The sequence below is a fragment of the Caloenas nicobarica genome, chromosome 39 (assembly GCF_036013445.1).
Source record: "Caloenas nicobarica isolate bCalNic1 chromosome 39, bCalNic1.hap1, whole genome shotgun sequence".
Taxonomy (NCBI): Eukaryota; Metazoa; Chordata; class Aves; order Columbiformes; family Columbidae; genus Caloenas; species Caloenas nicobarica.
In genome coordinates, this window is record NC_088283.1 from 139,226 (window position 1) to 152,494 (window position 13,269).

The 13,269-nt window shown below is 56.2% G+C and overlaps 1 protein-coding gene across 1 annotated transcript in view; it reads left to right on the forward strand.

Moving 5' to 3' along the window:
- Positions 1-13,269, forward strand: part of LOC136001242 (soluble scavenger receptor cysteine-rich domain-containing protein SSC5D-like) — a 48,628-nt gene that overhangs the window by 1,627 nt on the left and 33,732 nt on the right. Inside the window, exons 3-6 of the mRNA XM_065655342.1 lie at positions 8,013-8,342; positions 10,054-10,383; positions 11,273-11,602; positions 12,512-12,835. Of these exons, the coding sequence (XP_065511414.1) occupies positions 8,013-8,342; positions 10,054-10,383; positions 11,273-11,602; positions 12,512-12,835 (1,314 nt within the window). The remainder of the gene's footprint in view (positions 1-8,012; positions 8,343-10,053; positions 10,384-11,272; positions 11,603-12,511; positions 12,836-13,269) is intronic.

Below are 13,269 nucleotides of genomic sequence, written 5' to 3' on the forward strand. Positions count from 1 at the left end.
ACATGAGGAAAAGGTTCTTCACCCAGAGAGTGCTGGACACTGGAACAGGCTCCCCAGGGAGGTGTCACGGCCCCAACCTGACAGTGTTCAAGAAGAGACTGGACAACGTCCTCAGATACAAGGGGTCAATGCTGGGGTTGTCCTGTGCAGGGACAGGAGTTGGGTTTGATGATCTGCATGGAGGGTGTTGGTCTCTTCTCCCACAAGGCCTAGTTCAGGCCTCAAGTCCTGCTTGACCAACCCCGTCTCCTTCCACGACACGGCGACCGGTTTGGTGGGTGAGGGAAAGGCCGTGGATGATGGGACGTGAAGAAACGGCCTCAAGTTGTACCAGGGGGAGGCTGAGGTTGGAAATTTGGGGTAATTTCTTCCCAAAATGGCTGTTGGGCATTGGAACAGGCTGCCCAGGGCAGTGGTGGAGTCGCCATCCCTGGAGGGTTGAACAGACGAGGTTCTCAGGGACATGGGGTTGGTGATGGTGTTGGGTTGTGGTTGGACTCCATGATCTTGAGGTTCATAGAATCACAGAATCATCTCAGTTGGAGGAGAGTGTCAAGATCATCAAGTCCAACCATAACCTAAATTTGGCACTAAACCATGTCCCTAAGAGCCTCGTCTATATGTCTTTTAACGATGAGGTTCTTAGGGACGTGGGTTGGTGATGGTGTTGGGTTGTGGTTGGACTCCATGATCTTCAGGTTCATAGAATCGCAGAATCTTGGTTGGAGGAGAACGTCAAGATCGAGTCCAACCGTAACCTAAATCTGGCACTAAACCACGTCCCTAAGAGCGTCGTCTATAGATCTTTGAACGATGAGGTTCTTTGGGACGTGGGTTGGTGATGGTGTTGGGTTGTGGTTGGACTCCATGAACTTGAGGGTCATAGAATTGCAGAATCTTGGTTGGAGGAGAACGTCGAGTCCAACCGTAACCTAAATCTGGCACTAAACCACGTCCCTAAGAGCGTCGTCTATAGATCTTTGAACGATGAGGTTCTTTGGGATGTGGTTGGGTCCCGTTCGGTCTCCGTGACGCTGAGGGTCTCTCTGCTCCCCCCGCAGGCCCCAACCCCCTGTCAGTGCGGCTGACGGGCGGCCCCGGTCCCTGCGCGGGGCGGCTGGAGCTGCTGTTCAACGCGAGCTGGCACGGGGTGTGCAGCAGCGGCTGGAGCTCGCTGGAAGCCGGGGTGGCGTGCCGGCAGCTGGGCTGCGGGCCGGCCCAGGCCGTGCCCGGCGGAGCCCAGTTCGGCGCTGGGGACGGCCGGGACTTGCTGGAGGGGCTGAACTGCCGGGGGAGCGAGTCGCTGCTGCTGGAGTGTCAGCAGAGAGACACGGGGCCGGGGCCGTGCCGGCTCGGCGCGCCGGCCGCCGTGGTGTGCGCCGAGCAGAGAGGTGAGCGCGGGGATCCACCCCCACCGGGCCGCTCCGGGGACGTCGCGCTGCCCACACGCATTCAGGGGAAGGTTCTTATCTCGTCCAGCTCTGGGTCCTCAGCACGGGACACACATGGACCCACTTGAGAGGGGCCGGAGGAGCCCCAGGAATGACCCGGGGCTGGAGCAGCTCTGCTGGGGACAGGCTGAGAGAGTTGGGGGGGTTCAGCTGGAGAGGAGAAGCTCCGGGGAGACCTTAGTGCGGCCTTTCCGTGCTCAAAATGGGTCTATGAGAAAGTAGGGACCTTATTATGGCCTTTTCGTCCTTAAAATGGGTCTGTAAGAAAGGACGGACCTTATTGCGGCATTTCCGTACTTAAAATGGGCCGATAAGAAAGATGGGACAGATGTATTAGTAAGGCCTGTTGTGACAGGACACGAGGTGATGGTTTTAAACTAAAAAAGGGGAGATTTAGGCTGGACATGGAGAAATTGTTGCCCCTGAGGGTGGTGAGAGCCCGGCCCGGGTTGCCCAGAGAGGTGGTGGATGCCGATCCATGGAAACATCCAACGTCACGTTGGACGGGGCTCTGAGCAACCCGAGCTGCCGAAGATGTCCCTGCTCCTTGGGGTCGGGATAAACAACTTTTAAACGCCCCTTCCACCCCCAAATATTCTCTAATTCTCTGATTCCATCCCGGTCTGCGCAGCAGAAGGACGAGAAGCACAGAGGGGTTGACCATCCAAGCAACGCCAATGTTCTTCCCTCTTCCCGCAGAGCTCGTGGTGTCCTGCTCGGTGCTGGAGGGGCTGCTCGGCGCGGCCGCCGTGCTCTGCGGGACCCTCTTGGTGCTGTACGTGTGGACGCGGTGCAGAAGACGTGCCGGACGCCTCCAAGGTACGAGCAGGACCGCAGCGCGTGGATGGATCCCCCCAAGCTGGGGCGGGGGATTCCCCCCTCCATCCATTGCCCTGTTCCTTTGTCTTGCAGACAAACCGCTCGGAAAGAAGACGGAGGACGCCGGGACTTCACCCGAGGCTTAGGTAACCATGTTCGTGGCGTCAAAGGACCCCAGAAGACCCCGTTTGGCGGAGCCAGAAGAGCGGAGCGGCCGCTGCCGTGGTCAGCAGGGGGGACCCCGTGTGCCCCGGAGCCCCCAGCTCCCCGCGCAGAGTCCCGGTTCCTCCACACGGCACCGCAAAGTCCCTCGGTCTCTAAGATCCTCTCAGAATAACCCACCTCTGGCCTTCTGGACATCCCGACCTGCGCAAACTCCTCTTATTCCCAGCCCTATAACCAGTATCATCCTCTTTTCCCCAGTCCTGTACTGGAACAGGTTGCCCAGAGAGGTGGTGGATGCTGATCCATGGAAACATCCAACGTCACGTTGGACGGGGCTCTGAGCAACCCGAGCTGCTGAAGATGTCCCTGCTCCTTGGGGTCGGGCTGGATGACATTTGAAGGTCCCCTCCAACCCAAAATATTCCGGGATTCTCTGAAAATCCCCATAACCCACCCGAATCAGCACCCTTGCCGCGTTCCCAAGCGGATCGCACCTTTTTCCCCCCAATCTTCTGTGAAAATGAGGGTTATTTCCTGATCCAAGTGCTCTCCTGGCCACGACCACCGTTGCACGACGAGGCGTGCACCTAAAAGCCCGTCGCGAATGGGAGGAGAAGTCCCTCACCCGTTGTATTTATTCCATCCGCTTTTGAATCTCAGTAAAAACCCCGAAACGTGAAGGAACGAGAATAGATTGAGGGAGCTGGAGTGACTTAGGTCTTCGTGACTTAGAGCTACAAAGATGCTGAGGGGTCTGGAGCAACTTTGTGATGAGGAGAGACTGGGAGAGCTGGGGCTGTTGAGCTAGAGAAGCTGAGAGGGATCTGATCAATGGGATCAATATCTCCGGGTGGGCGTCAAGCGGGTGGACCAGACTCCGTTCAGTGGTGCCCAACGCCAGGGTGAGGCCCAGGCTGAAACACGGGAGGTCGCATCTAAAAACGAGGAGAAACGTCTTGACTTTGCGGTGCCAGAGCCCGGACCAGGCTGCCCAGAGCGGTTTGGAGTCTCCTCCTCTGGAGACCTTCAAACCCGCCTGGACTGACCTGTGTGATCTGCTCTGGTGACCCTGGTTGGACTAGATGATCTCCAGAGGTCCCTTCCAACGCCAGCCATCCCTATGACTCGGCGTGGCGGAAGAATCGGGTTATGGAGGAGTTGCAGATGGTCAGGTCAGATAGAGGAGACTCAACGTTGCTGACGTTGGGCGAGACGTTACCGTCCTGGCCGCCAACGCAGCAGCGTCGCCTTCCCAACGGAGCAACCTGTGGAGTCGGGGCTGAGCCCCAAACCATCCGGTGAAGCCAGGAGGGGTCCCAGGAAGGTCCCAGCGCCACAGGGAGGGGCTGGCGGCACCACAAGCGTGACCGGGCGGCCACGGTGGTGTCGCCTCATCTCCGCATGGAACGGAGGAGTCGACGGAAGGGGCAGCCGGGAAAAGACGCGATGAACGTCAGTCACATCACGGATCTCAACGCTCTTCACGTCTCACCTCCCACCTCTCCTTCTGTCCCAGCCAGTGGCTCGTAGTTGGGACCAGTTTGAGTCTTGCTCCTTGTCCTAAGCCTAAGAGGTCCTAAGCCCAAGATTCCCCCTTGCCCGAGTGTCTCCTGTCAACGCAACCTCATCTTCTGTTCCACCGACATCCATCGCTCCTGGGACTTCAGGGTTCTTCTCGTCCTCCCGCTGGCACCCGAACCTTCTCACCTTCCAGCAGACCTGGTCCTCCAGCCTCACCTGTCCCAAATTTCACACCAAAGGCCCAGGGCTCCCTCTAGATCTGGGTAGATTGTTCTCAGAATAGGGGAAAACAATAGTTTAGACCCAGTTTTATGCAATAAAATATGTGCGTGGTGTGGAGAAGGTCTTTGTAATGAAGCTGGGATGAGTTGGGGCTCTTCATGGCTCCAACGTGCAGGACCAGCACTTGCTAGATCGGAGTTTAGGTGTTGGGCGACTCTGCGGAGATGGTTCATGGTTGGACGCGATGCTCTTGAGGGTCTTTCCCGACCAAAATGATTCGATGATTTGATGTTTCGATGATTTGACGATTCGATGATTTGACGATTCGATGTTTCGATGATTTGATGTTTTGATGATTTGATGATTCGATGATTTGATGTTTTTATGATTTGATGATTCGATGATTTGATGTTTCGATGTTTCAATAACTCGATGATTCTACGTTCTACAGGCACTGCCGTATCTCACAAAGGTTTTATTTCAGACTTCCCAGGGGGGCAAAACCCTCAAATTCTCAAGCAGCAGAAGGGCCGTAGGACCACAACTCCCTCCCAGAGCGGCTCTTTGTCCAGACTGTGGAAACAACCCCGGCAGAAACGCCCTGGCCCAGAACCGCGCCGCTTCACGGCGTTTGTCGGGAATCTCTTTGCTGCCGGTTGGTTTGTTTGCACAGAGGAGGAACAAAGTCCTCGGGCTCACCGATCTCGGTGCACACGAACAGTCGCCTTTCCCCACTGCTTTGCTTTTTATGAGTTTTGACTCGTTTCCGGCCCAATTTTCACCTTCTTTCTTGTGTCTTTGTTTCTTACGCCCCTTTTTTTTTTAATTTGGTCTTCAGCCCAAGCTCTACATAGAATCATCGAATCATTGTGGTTGGAAAAGCCCCTCGAGGTCATTGCGTCCAACCACAACCCAACTCTGTCACTAAAATGTCCCCAAGAACCTCATCTGTTCAACCCTCCAGGGATGGCGACTCCACCACTGCCCTGGGCAGCCTGTTCCGACACCCGACGACCCTTTTTGGGAAGAAATTACCCCAAATTTCCAACCTCAACCTCTCCTGGTGCAACCTGAGGCCGTTTCCTATCATCCCGTTGCTTGGGAGAAGAGGCCAACCCCCTCCACGCACATCAAGTCCAATCCTGTCCCCACACAGGACAACCCAAAATTCACACCATGACCTATCGTTGGTCACCCAAGAGAAGCGATCGGTCATAATGGAGTGAACGTAGCTCTAATTCCCCCGTCCTGCGCATAAAAAGCTCGATTCATCCAGTCAAAAGTCGATCGTCTCGTACCAGGACACGTCGGTGGCCGCGGGGCCAGCGACCCGAGCGCCGCGGGGTTTTGTTTGCTCCGTGTTTTCCTGGAACAGCCGCCGTTGCGCAAGACGACTACAGGACCGGCCAGGTCACAACCTGGCGGAGCTTCACGGGAGGTGCCGCCCCCGGCGGGGAGGAAGAGGAGGGTTCAGCACCGAAACCCCCGCGGGACGCGGGGACTCGGCCGCCGGGTCTCGCAAGGACGTTCCGCTCCAACCTGCGGCCCCGGCCGCGGACATGGGGATGGCGGGGGGCGTCCGGCTCTCGTCTCGGAATCAACCCACCCGCGTCGGGGCCGCGAGCGCGGGGACCCTTCTCCTGGTGTTGTGTTTTTGGGGTGAGTGGTCCCTTCTGCCGAGTAGCGGGTGATAGGATGAGAGGAGACGAGGCCTCCAGTTGTGCCAGGGGAGGTCGAGGTGGGAAATTTGGGGTAATTCCTTCACAAAAAGGGTTGTGGGGTGTTGGCACAGGCTGCCCAGGGCAGTGGTGGAGTCGCCATCCCTGGAAGGGTGAACAGATGAGGTTCTCGGGGACATTTTAGTGACAGAGTTGGGTTGTGGTTGGACTTAAAGGTTTTTTCCAACCACAATGATTCTGCGATTCAATGATTATGGAACAAATTGGGTTGAAGGGGCATTTAAGGGGCATTTATCCCGACCCCAAGGAGCAGGGACATCTTCGGCAGCTCGGGTTGCTCAGAGCCCCGTCCAACGTGACGTTGGATGTTCCCATGGATCGGCATCCACCACCTCTCTGGGCAACCCGGGCCGGGCTCTCACCACCCTCAGCGTCACAAATGGAGACTGGAAATGGGAAATTTGGGGGGATTTCTTCCCGAAAAGGGCTGTCGGGTGTTGGCACAGGCTGCCCAGGGCGGTGGTGGAGTCGCCATCCCTGGAGGGGTGAACAGATGAGGTTGCGAAACAGCTCGGGGCTCTGTCCGATCTGGGCGACGTCCCTCGCGCCGCTTTGCGTCTCCGAGGGGCACGAGCAGGAACGTTCGCCTGCTGAGCGGGTTCGGAGCGAGGGAGATGAGGATCACGCTCTTCCCTGCTGGTGGGGAACTGCGGTTTCATTAGTTCGTTTTAATTTCCAGGCTGATTAGTTGCTAAGGTTAGATCGTACCACTGCCTCTCAGAACTACAATTTTGGTTTAACTCGCTCGAGTTTTCTCCTTTTTTGGTGTTTTGGGGTCACCGCTCATGGCATGGGGGTTGGACTAGATGAGCTTTGAAGGTCCCTTCAACCCAAACTGTTCTGTGATTTGATAATTCCATAATTCTATGATTCTATGATTCTACAATTCTACGATTCTGTGTTTCTATGATTCTACAATTCTCTGAGTCTATAGTTCCATTATTCTACAATTCTATGATTCTACAACTCTATAATTCTATGATTCTACAATTCTACAATTCTATGATTCTACAATTCTATAATTCTGTGATTCTGACTCTATGATTCTATGGTTCTATAATTCTATCATTCTATGATTCTACAATTCTATGAGTCTATAATTCTATGATTCTATGATTCTACAGTTCTATGACTCTAAAATTCTATGATTCTACAATTATACAATTCTACGATTCTACAATTATACAGTTCTATGATTCTACAGTTCTATAATTCTGTGATTCTGACTATATAATTCTATGATTCTATAATTCTGATTCTGTAATTCTACGTCTCTATAATTCTACAATTCTATAATTCTCTGATTCTACAATTCTGTCATTCTACGATTCTATAATTATATGACTCTCTAATTCTATGTTATGATTACAATTCTATATTATAATAACGTAGCAAGACTAGGCATAAAGTAGCAAGATTAGGCCTAGTGTAGCAAGACTAGGCCTAGTGTAGCAAGAGTAGGCCTAATATAGCAAGAGTAGGCCTAATATAGCAAGACTAGGCCTAATATAGAAAGAGTAGGCCTAATATAGCAAGACTAGGCCTAATATAGAAAGAGTAGGCCTAATATAGCAAGACTAGGCCTAATATAGCGAGAGTAGGCCTAATATAGCAAGAGTAGGCCTAATATAGCAAGACTAGGCCTAATATAGCGAGAGTAGGCCTAATATAGTGAGAGTAGGCCTAATATAGCGAGAGTAGGCCTACTATAGCGAGAGTAGGCCTAATATAGTGAGAGTAGGCCTAATATAGCGAGACTAGGCCTAATATAGCGAGACTAGGCCTACTATAGCGAGAGTAGGCCTAATATAGTGAGAGTAGGCCTAATATAGCGAGAGTAGGCCTAATATAGCAAGACTAGGCCTAATATAGCAAGACTAGACCTAATATAGAAAGAGTAGGCCTAATATAGCAAGAGTAGGCCTAATATAGCAAGAGTAGGCCTAATATAGCAAGACTAGAATTATAGCGAGACTAGAATTATAGCAAATCTAGAATTGCAACGATAATTCTGTGACTCCGGCTCTCTAACCCTACGGTTCCACAATTCTCTAACTCTACAACTGGGTGATTCTCCGACTCCCCCTCCCCGCAGGCGCCTCCTCCGCCATCCCCGCCGCTCTGCGCTTGGCTGGCGGCCCCGGGCGCTGCGCGGGGCGCGTGGAGCTGCTGCGCAACGGGACGTGGGGGACGGTGTGCGACGACGGCTGGGGCCCCGCCGAGGGCCGCGTGGTGTGCCGGCAGCTGGGCTGCGGGGCGCTGCTGGCGGTGGCGCCGGGGACGCGCTACGGAGAAGGGACGGGACCCATCTGGTTGGACGAGCTCAACTGCACCGGGGACGAGCGCGACCTGTGGGAATGTCCCGCGCGGCCGTGGGGGGAGCACAACTGCCAGCACCTGGAGGACGCCAGCGTCGAGTGCTCGGGTAGGACGCGGCCGCGGCGCGGAGGCGGGGAGGCGGCTCTTTGGCGCGGTTTTGGAAGGGCGAAGCGTAGAGTCGTAGGGTCGCTTCGCTCGGAAGAGGCGCGTCCAACCAGGACCCAACTCCAGCACTAAACCGTGGCCCTAAACCTCGCTTAAGCGCCTTTTAGACCTCTCCAGGGAAGGTATAGGCCTGGTCTTGCTATGTGAGGCCTGGCCTTGCTATGTGAGGCCTGGGCTTGCTACACTAGGCCTGGTCTTGCTACACTAGGCCCGATCTTGCTACACTAGGCCCAGTCTTGCTACATGAGGCCTAATCTTGCTATATTATGTCTGGTTGTGCTACATGAGGCCTAGTCTTGCTACATTAGGCCCAGTCTTGCTACATGAAGCCTGGTCTTACTACTTTAGGCCTACTCTTGCTACATTAGGCCTAATCTTGCTATATTATGTCTGGTCTTGCTACATGAGGCCCAGACTTGCTACTTTAGGCCCAGTCTTGCTATATTAGGCCCAGTCTTGCTACATGAGGCCTGGTCTTGCTACGTTATGCTTACTCTTGCTATATTATGCCTGGTCTTGCTATATTATGCCTGGTCTTGCTACATGAGGCCCAGTCCTGCAACATTAGGCCCAGTCCTGCAACATTAGGCCTAGTCCTGCAACACGAGGCCTAGTCTTGCAACATTAGGCCCAGTGCTGCAACACGAGTGCTAGTCCTGCAACATTAGGCCTAGTCCTGCAACATTAGGCCTAGTCCTGCAACACAAGGCCTAGTCCTGCAACATTAGGCCTGGTCTTGCAACATTAGGCCCAGTCCTGCAACATTAGGCCTAATCTTGCAACATTAGGCCTAGTCCTGCAACATTAGGCCTAGTCTTGTAACATGAGGCCTAGTCCTGCAACATGAGGCCCAGTCCTGCAACATTAGGCCCAGTCCTGCAACATGAGGCCTAGTCCTGCAACATTAGGCCTAGTCTTGCAACATTAGGCCTAGTCTTGCAACATTAGGCCTAGTCCTGCAATATGAGGCCCAGTCCTGCAACATTAGGCCTAGTCTTGCAACATTAGGCCTAGTCTTGCAACATTAGGCCTAGTCCTGCAACATGAGGCCTAGTCCTGCAACATGAGGTCTAGTCCTGCAACATGAGGTCTAGTCTTGCAACATGAGGCCTGGTCTTGCAACATTAGGCCCAGTCCTGCAACATTAGGCCCAGTCCTGCAACATTAGGCCTAGTCCTGCAACACGAGGCCTAGTCTTGCAACACAAGGCCTAGTCCTGCAACATTAGGCCTAGTCCTGCAACATTAGGCCTGGTCTTGCAACATTAGGCCCAGTCCTGCAACATGAGGCCCAGTCCTGCAACATGAGGCCCAGTCCTGCAACATGAGGCCTAGTCCTGCAACATGAGGCCTAGTCCTGCAACATTAGGCCCAGTCCTGCAACATGAGGCCTAGTCCTGCAATATGAGGCCCAGTCCTGCAACATTAGGCCTAGTCCTGCAACATTAGGCCTAGTCCTGCAACATTAGGCCTAGTCCTGCAATATGAGGCCCAGTCCTGCAACATTAGGCCCAGTCCTGCAACACGAGGCCTGGTCTCGCCCCACCACGCCTCGGGGTTTCTAAAAGATTTTTGTTCTTCTCATCCCCGGCGTGTCCCTCCCCGTTCCCCGACCGTCCCCCCCACCCCGCAACCTGGGGACGCCCCCGCCAGACTCCAACGTCAGCGCCCTGGGCACCCTCCAGCTGCTCGACGGCCCCGACCGCTGCGCCGGGAGGGTGGAGGTTCTGCACAACCACATGTGGGGGACGGTGTGCGACGACGGCTGGGACGCGGCGGACGCCGCCGTGGTTTGCCGGCAGCTGGGCTGCGGGACGGCGCTGGCGGCCCCCGGCGGGGCTCGTTTCGGGAGGGGACACGACCCCATCTGGCTGGACGAGGTGAACTGCACCGGCACCGAGGACACGCTGTTCGAGTGCCCGGCCAGAGCGTGGGGGAGCAACAACTGCTACCACGGGGAGGACGCCGGAGTGATATGTTCGGGTGAGTCGCCTCGGGGCGTAGAGAGGGGTCGGTGTCAGACCTGCAGGGGTTCCTACGGGTCGTGGCGCTGGGGAGGCCAAACCGCGGACCCTGGCGGGAGTTTGGGGCACCTCGGCGCAGGGCTCAAAATGGCGGCGCCAGAATCACCTCAGGGCTCAAAATGGCCCCAAAATCACCGCAGGGCTCAAAATGGCCCCAAAATCATCTCAGGGCTCAAAATGGCCCCAAAATCATCTCAGGGTCAAAATGGCCCCAAAATCACCTCAGGGCCCAAAATGGTGCCGGAATCACCTCAGGGATCAAAATGGCCCCAAAATCATCTCAGGGCTCAAAATGGCCCCAAAATCATCTCAGGGATCAAAATGGACCCAAAATCACCTCAGGGCTCAAAATGGCCCCAAAATCATCTCAGGGTTCAAAATGGCCCCAAAATCATCTCAGGGTTCAAAATGGCCCCAAAATCATCTCAGGGCTCAAAATGGCCCCAAAATCATGTCAGGGATCAAAATGGACCCAAAATCACCTCAGGGCTCAAAATGGCCCCAAAATCATCTCAGGGCTCCAAATGGCCCCAAAATCACCTCAGGGATCAAAATGGACCCAAAATCACCTCAGGGGTCAAAATGGCCCCAGAATCACCTCAGGGCTCAAAATATTGTCCCTGGGGGCACAAAGATTAACTCAGGGGTCAAAATGGTGGCACCAAAATCCCCTCAGGGCTCAAAATGGTGACACCAGGGGTGGCGGGATCATCTCAGGCCTCAAAACGTTGCCCCCGGGGGGCACCACGATCACCATCGCGGCTGCTCCCCGCGCACGGGGTGGGGACGCTCAGGACCGTCAGAAGCGGCCGCGTCTCACCCTGGCGTTTCCCCCTGCTCCCCGGCAGCTTCGGGCATGTCCACGGCCGCGGAGCTGCGCCTGGCCAACGGCTCCACGCGCTGCGCCGGCCGCGTGGAGGTGGCGCAGGACGGCGCCTGGGCCGCCGTGTGCGACGAGGGCTGGGGCCCGGCCGAGGCGCGGGTGGTTTGCCGGCAGCTGGGCTGCGGCGCGGCCGCCTCGGCGCGCGCGGGGCCGCGGTTCGGGCCGGGGCCCGGCCGGACATGGCGCAACCGCGTGAGCTGCGTGGGCACCGAGGCGGCGCTGTCGGCGTGCGAGCTGGAGCGGCGGGGCGACGCCGCGTGTGGCCGCAGGAGGGAAGCCGGCGTGGTATGCTCAGGTAACCCCAACCCCAGCGTCGACCCCGACGTCTCGGTCCGTTGTTTTGGTTTGCGGCCAGCACAAGGAGCCCCCGCGGGCGACACGGCCTCTTGGTGGAGAAATTTGGGGCGTCCCGGAGGGGTCGGGTGGGACGCGGCTCGCGGCCTCTCGCCACCGGGGGGCCCTCAGCTGCTTTTTGGGGTGATGAGGAAGGAATTGCTGCCCTTGAGGGTGGTGAGAGCCCGGCCCGGGTTGCCCAGAGAGGTGGTGGATGCCGATCCATGGAAACATCCAACGTCACGTTGGACGGGGCTCTGAGCAACCCGAGCTGCCGAAGATGTCCCTGCCCCTTGGGGTCGGGATAAATGACCCTTAAATGCCCCTTCAACCCAATTGTTCCATAATCATTGAATCGCAGCATCATTTTTGTTGGAAAAAACCTCTAAGATTAAGTCCAACCACAACCCAACTCTGTCACTAAAATGTCCCCAAGAACCTCGTCTGTTCAACCCACCAGGGATGGCGACTCCACCACTGCCCTGGGCAGCCTGTTCCGATACCCGATGACTCTTTTTGGGAAGAAATTCCCCCAAATTTCCCATTTCCAGTCTCCATTTGTGACGCTGAGGGTGGTGAGAGCCCGGCCCGGGTTGCCCAGAGAGGTGGTGGATGCCGATCCATGGAAACATCCAACGTCACGTTGGACGGGGCTCTGAGCAACCCGAGCTGCCGAAGATGTCCCTGCTCCTTGGGGTCAGGATAAATGCCCCTTAAATGCCCCTTCCAACCCAAACTCTTCTATAATTCTATCATCAGCTGCTCCTGCAGCACTTGGCGCCACACTCCGCACCCCGAGAAGGTGCCGCAGAAGTTCTCCTCACCCAAGGGTCTCCTCGTGCTGACCCTTCCCCACATTTCCCTCTTGCAGGCAATTCGGACGGCGACCAGGTCCGGCTGGTGGACTCCAGCAGCCGCTGTGCCGGGAGGGTCGAGATCTTGCACGGCGGGCGCTGGGGGACGGTGTGCGACGATGGCTGGGACCTGCTGGACGCCGAGGTCGTGTGCCGGCAGCTGGACTGCGGCCGAGCGCTGGCGGCGCCCGGCGGGGCTCAGTTCGGCCGCGGCGACGGCATCATCTGGATGGACGAGGCAAACTGCACCGGGATGGAGACGGCGCTGTCGGCATGCCAGGCTCGGCCCTGGGGTGTCAATAATTGTTACCACGGGGAAGACGCCGGCGCCGTTTGCTCGGGTGAGAAACGCAGCTCGAGGTGGTGGGAGGTGGGGACGTTCCCCCTGGGGAGATGGGGCGTCAGCAGCAGCTGGTTGTCCCACGGGACGGCCGCTCTTCCCACCCCGAAGCGATTATTGATGGTGGTGGGACGCAGTCCTGAAGGGATCTCTATTTTCCACCCCTCCTGGAACTCTCCGGCTCCAGCCGATTCGTTGGGGAAAGGCTGGAAAACACAAATTCCCTGGCGAGCGAGGCTTGGTGGGAGCGGGGCTGGGGTCCAGGAGGATGCAGAAGCAGCACAAACCCTCCCGAGATCCAATACTCAGAGGGATCTCGGGGATGATTTCTTCCCAAAAAGGGTTGTCAGGTGTTGGAACGGGCTGCCCAGGGCAGTGGTGGAGTCGCCATCCCTGGAGCGGTGAACAGAAGAGGTTCTTGGGGACACGGGGTTG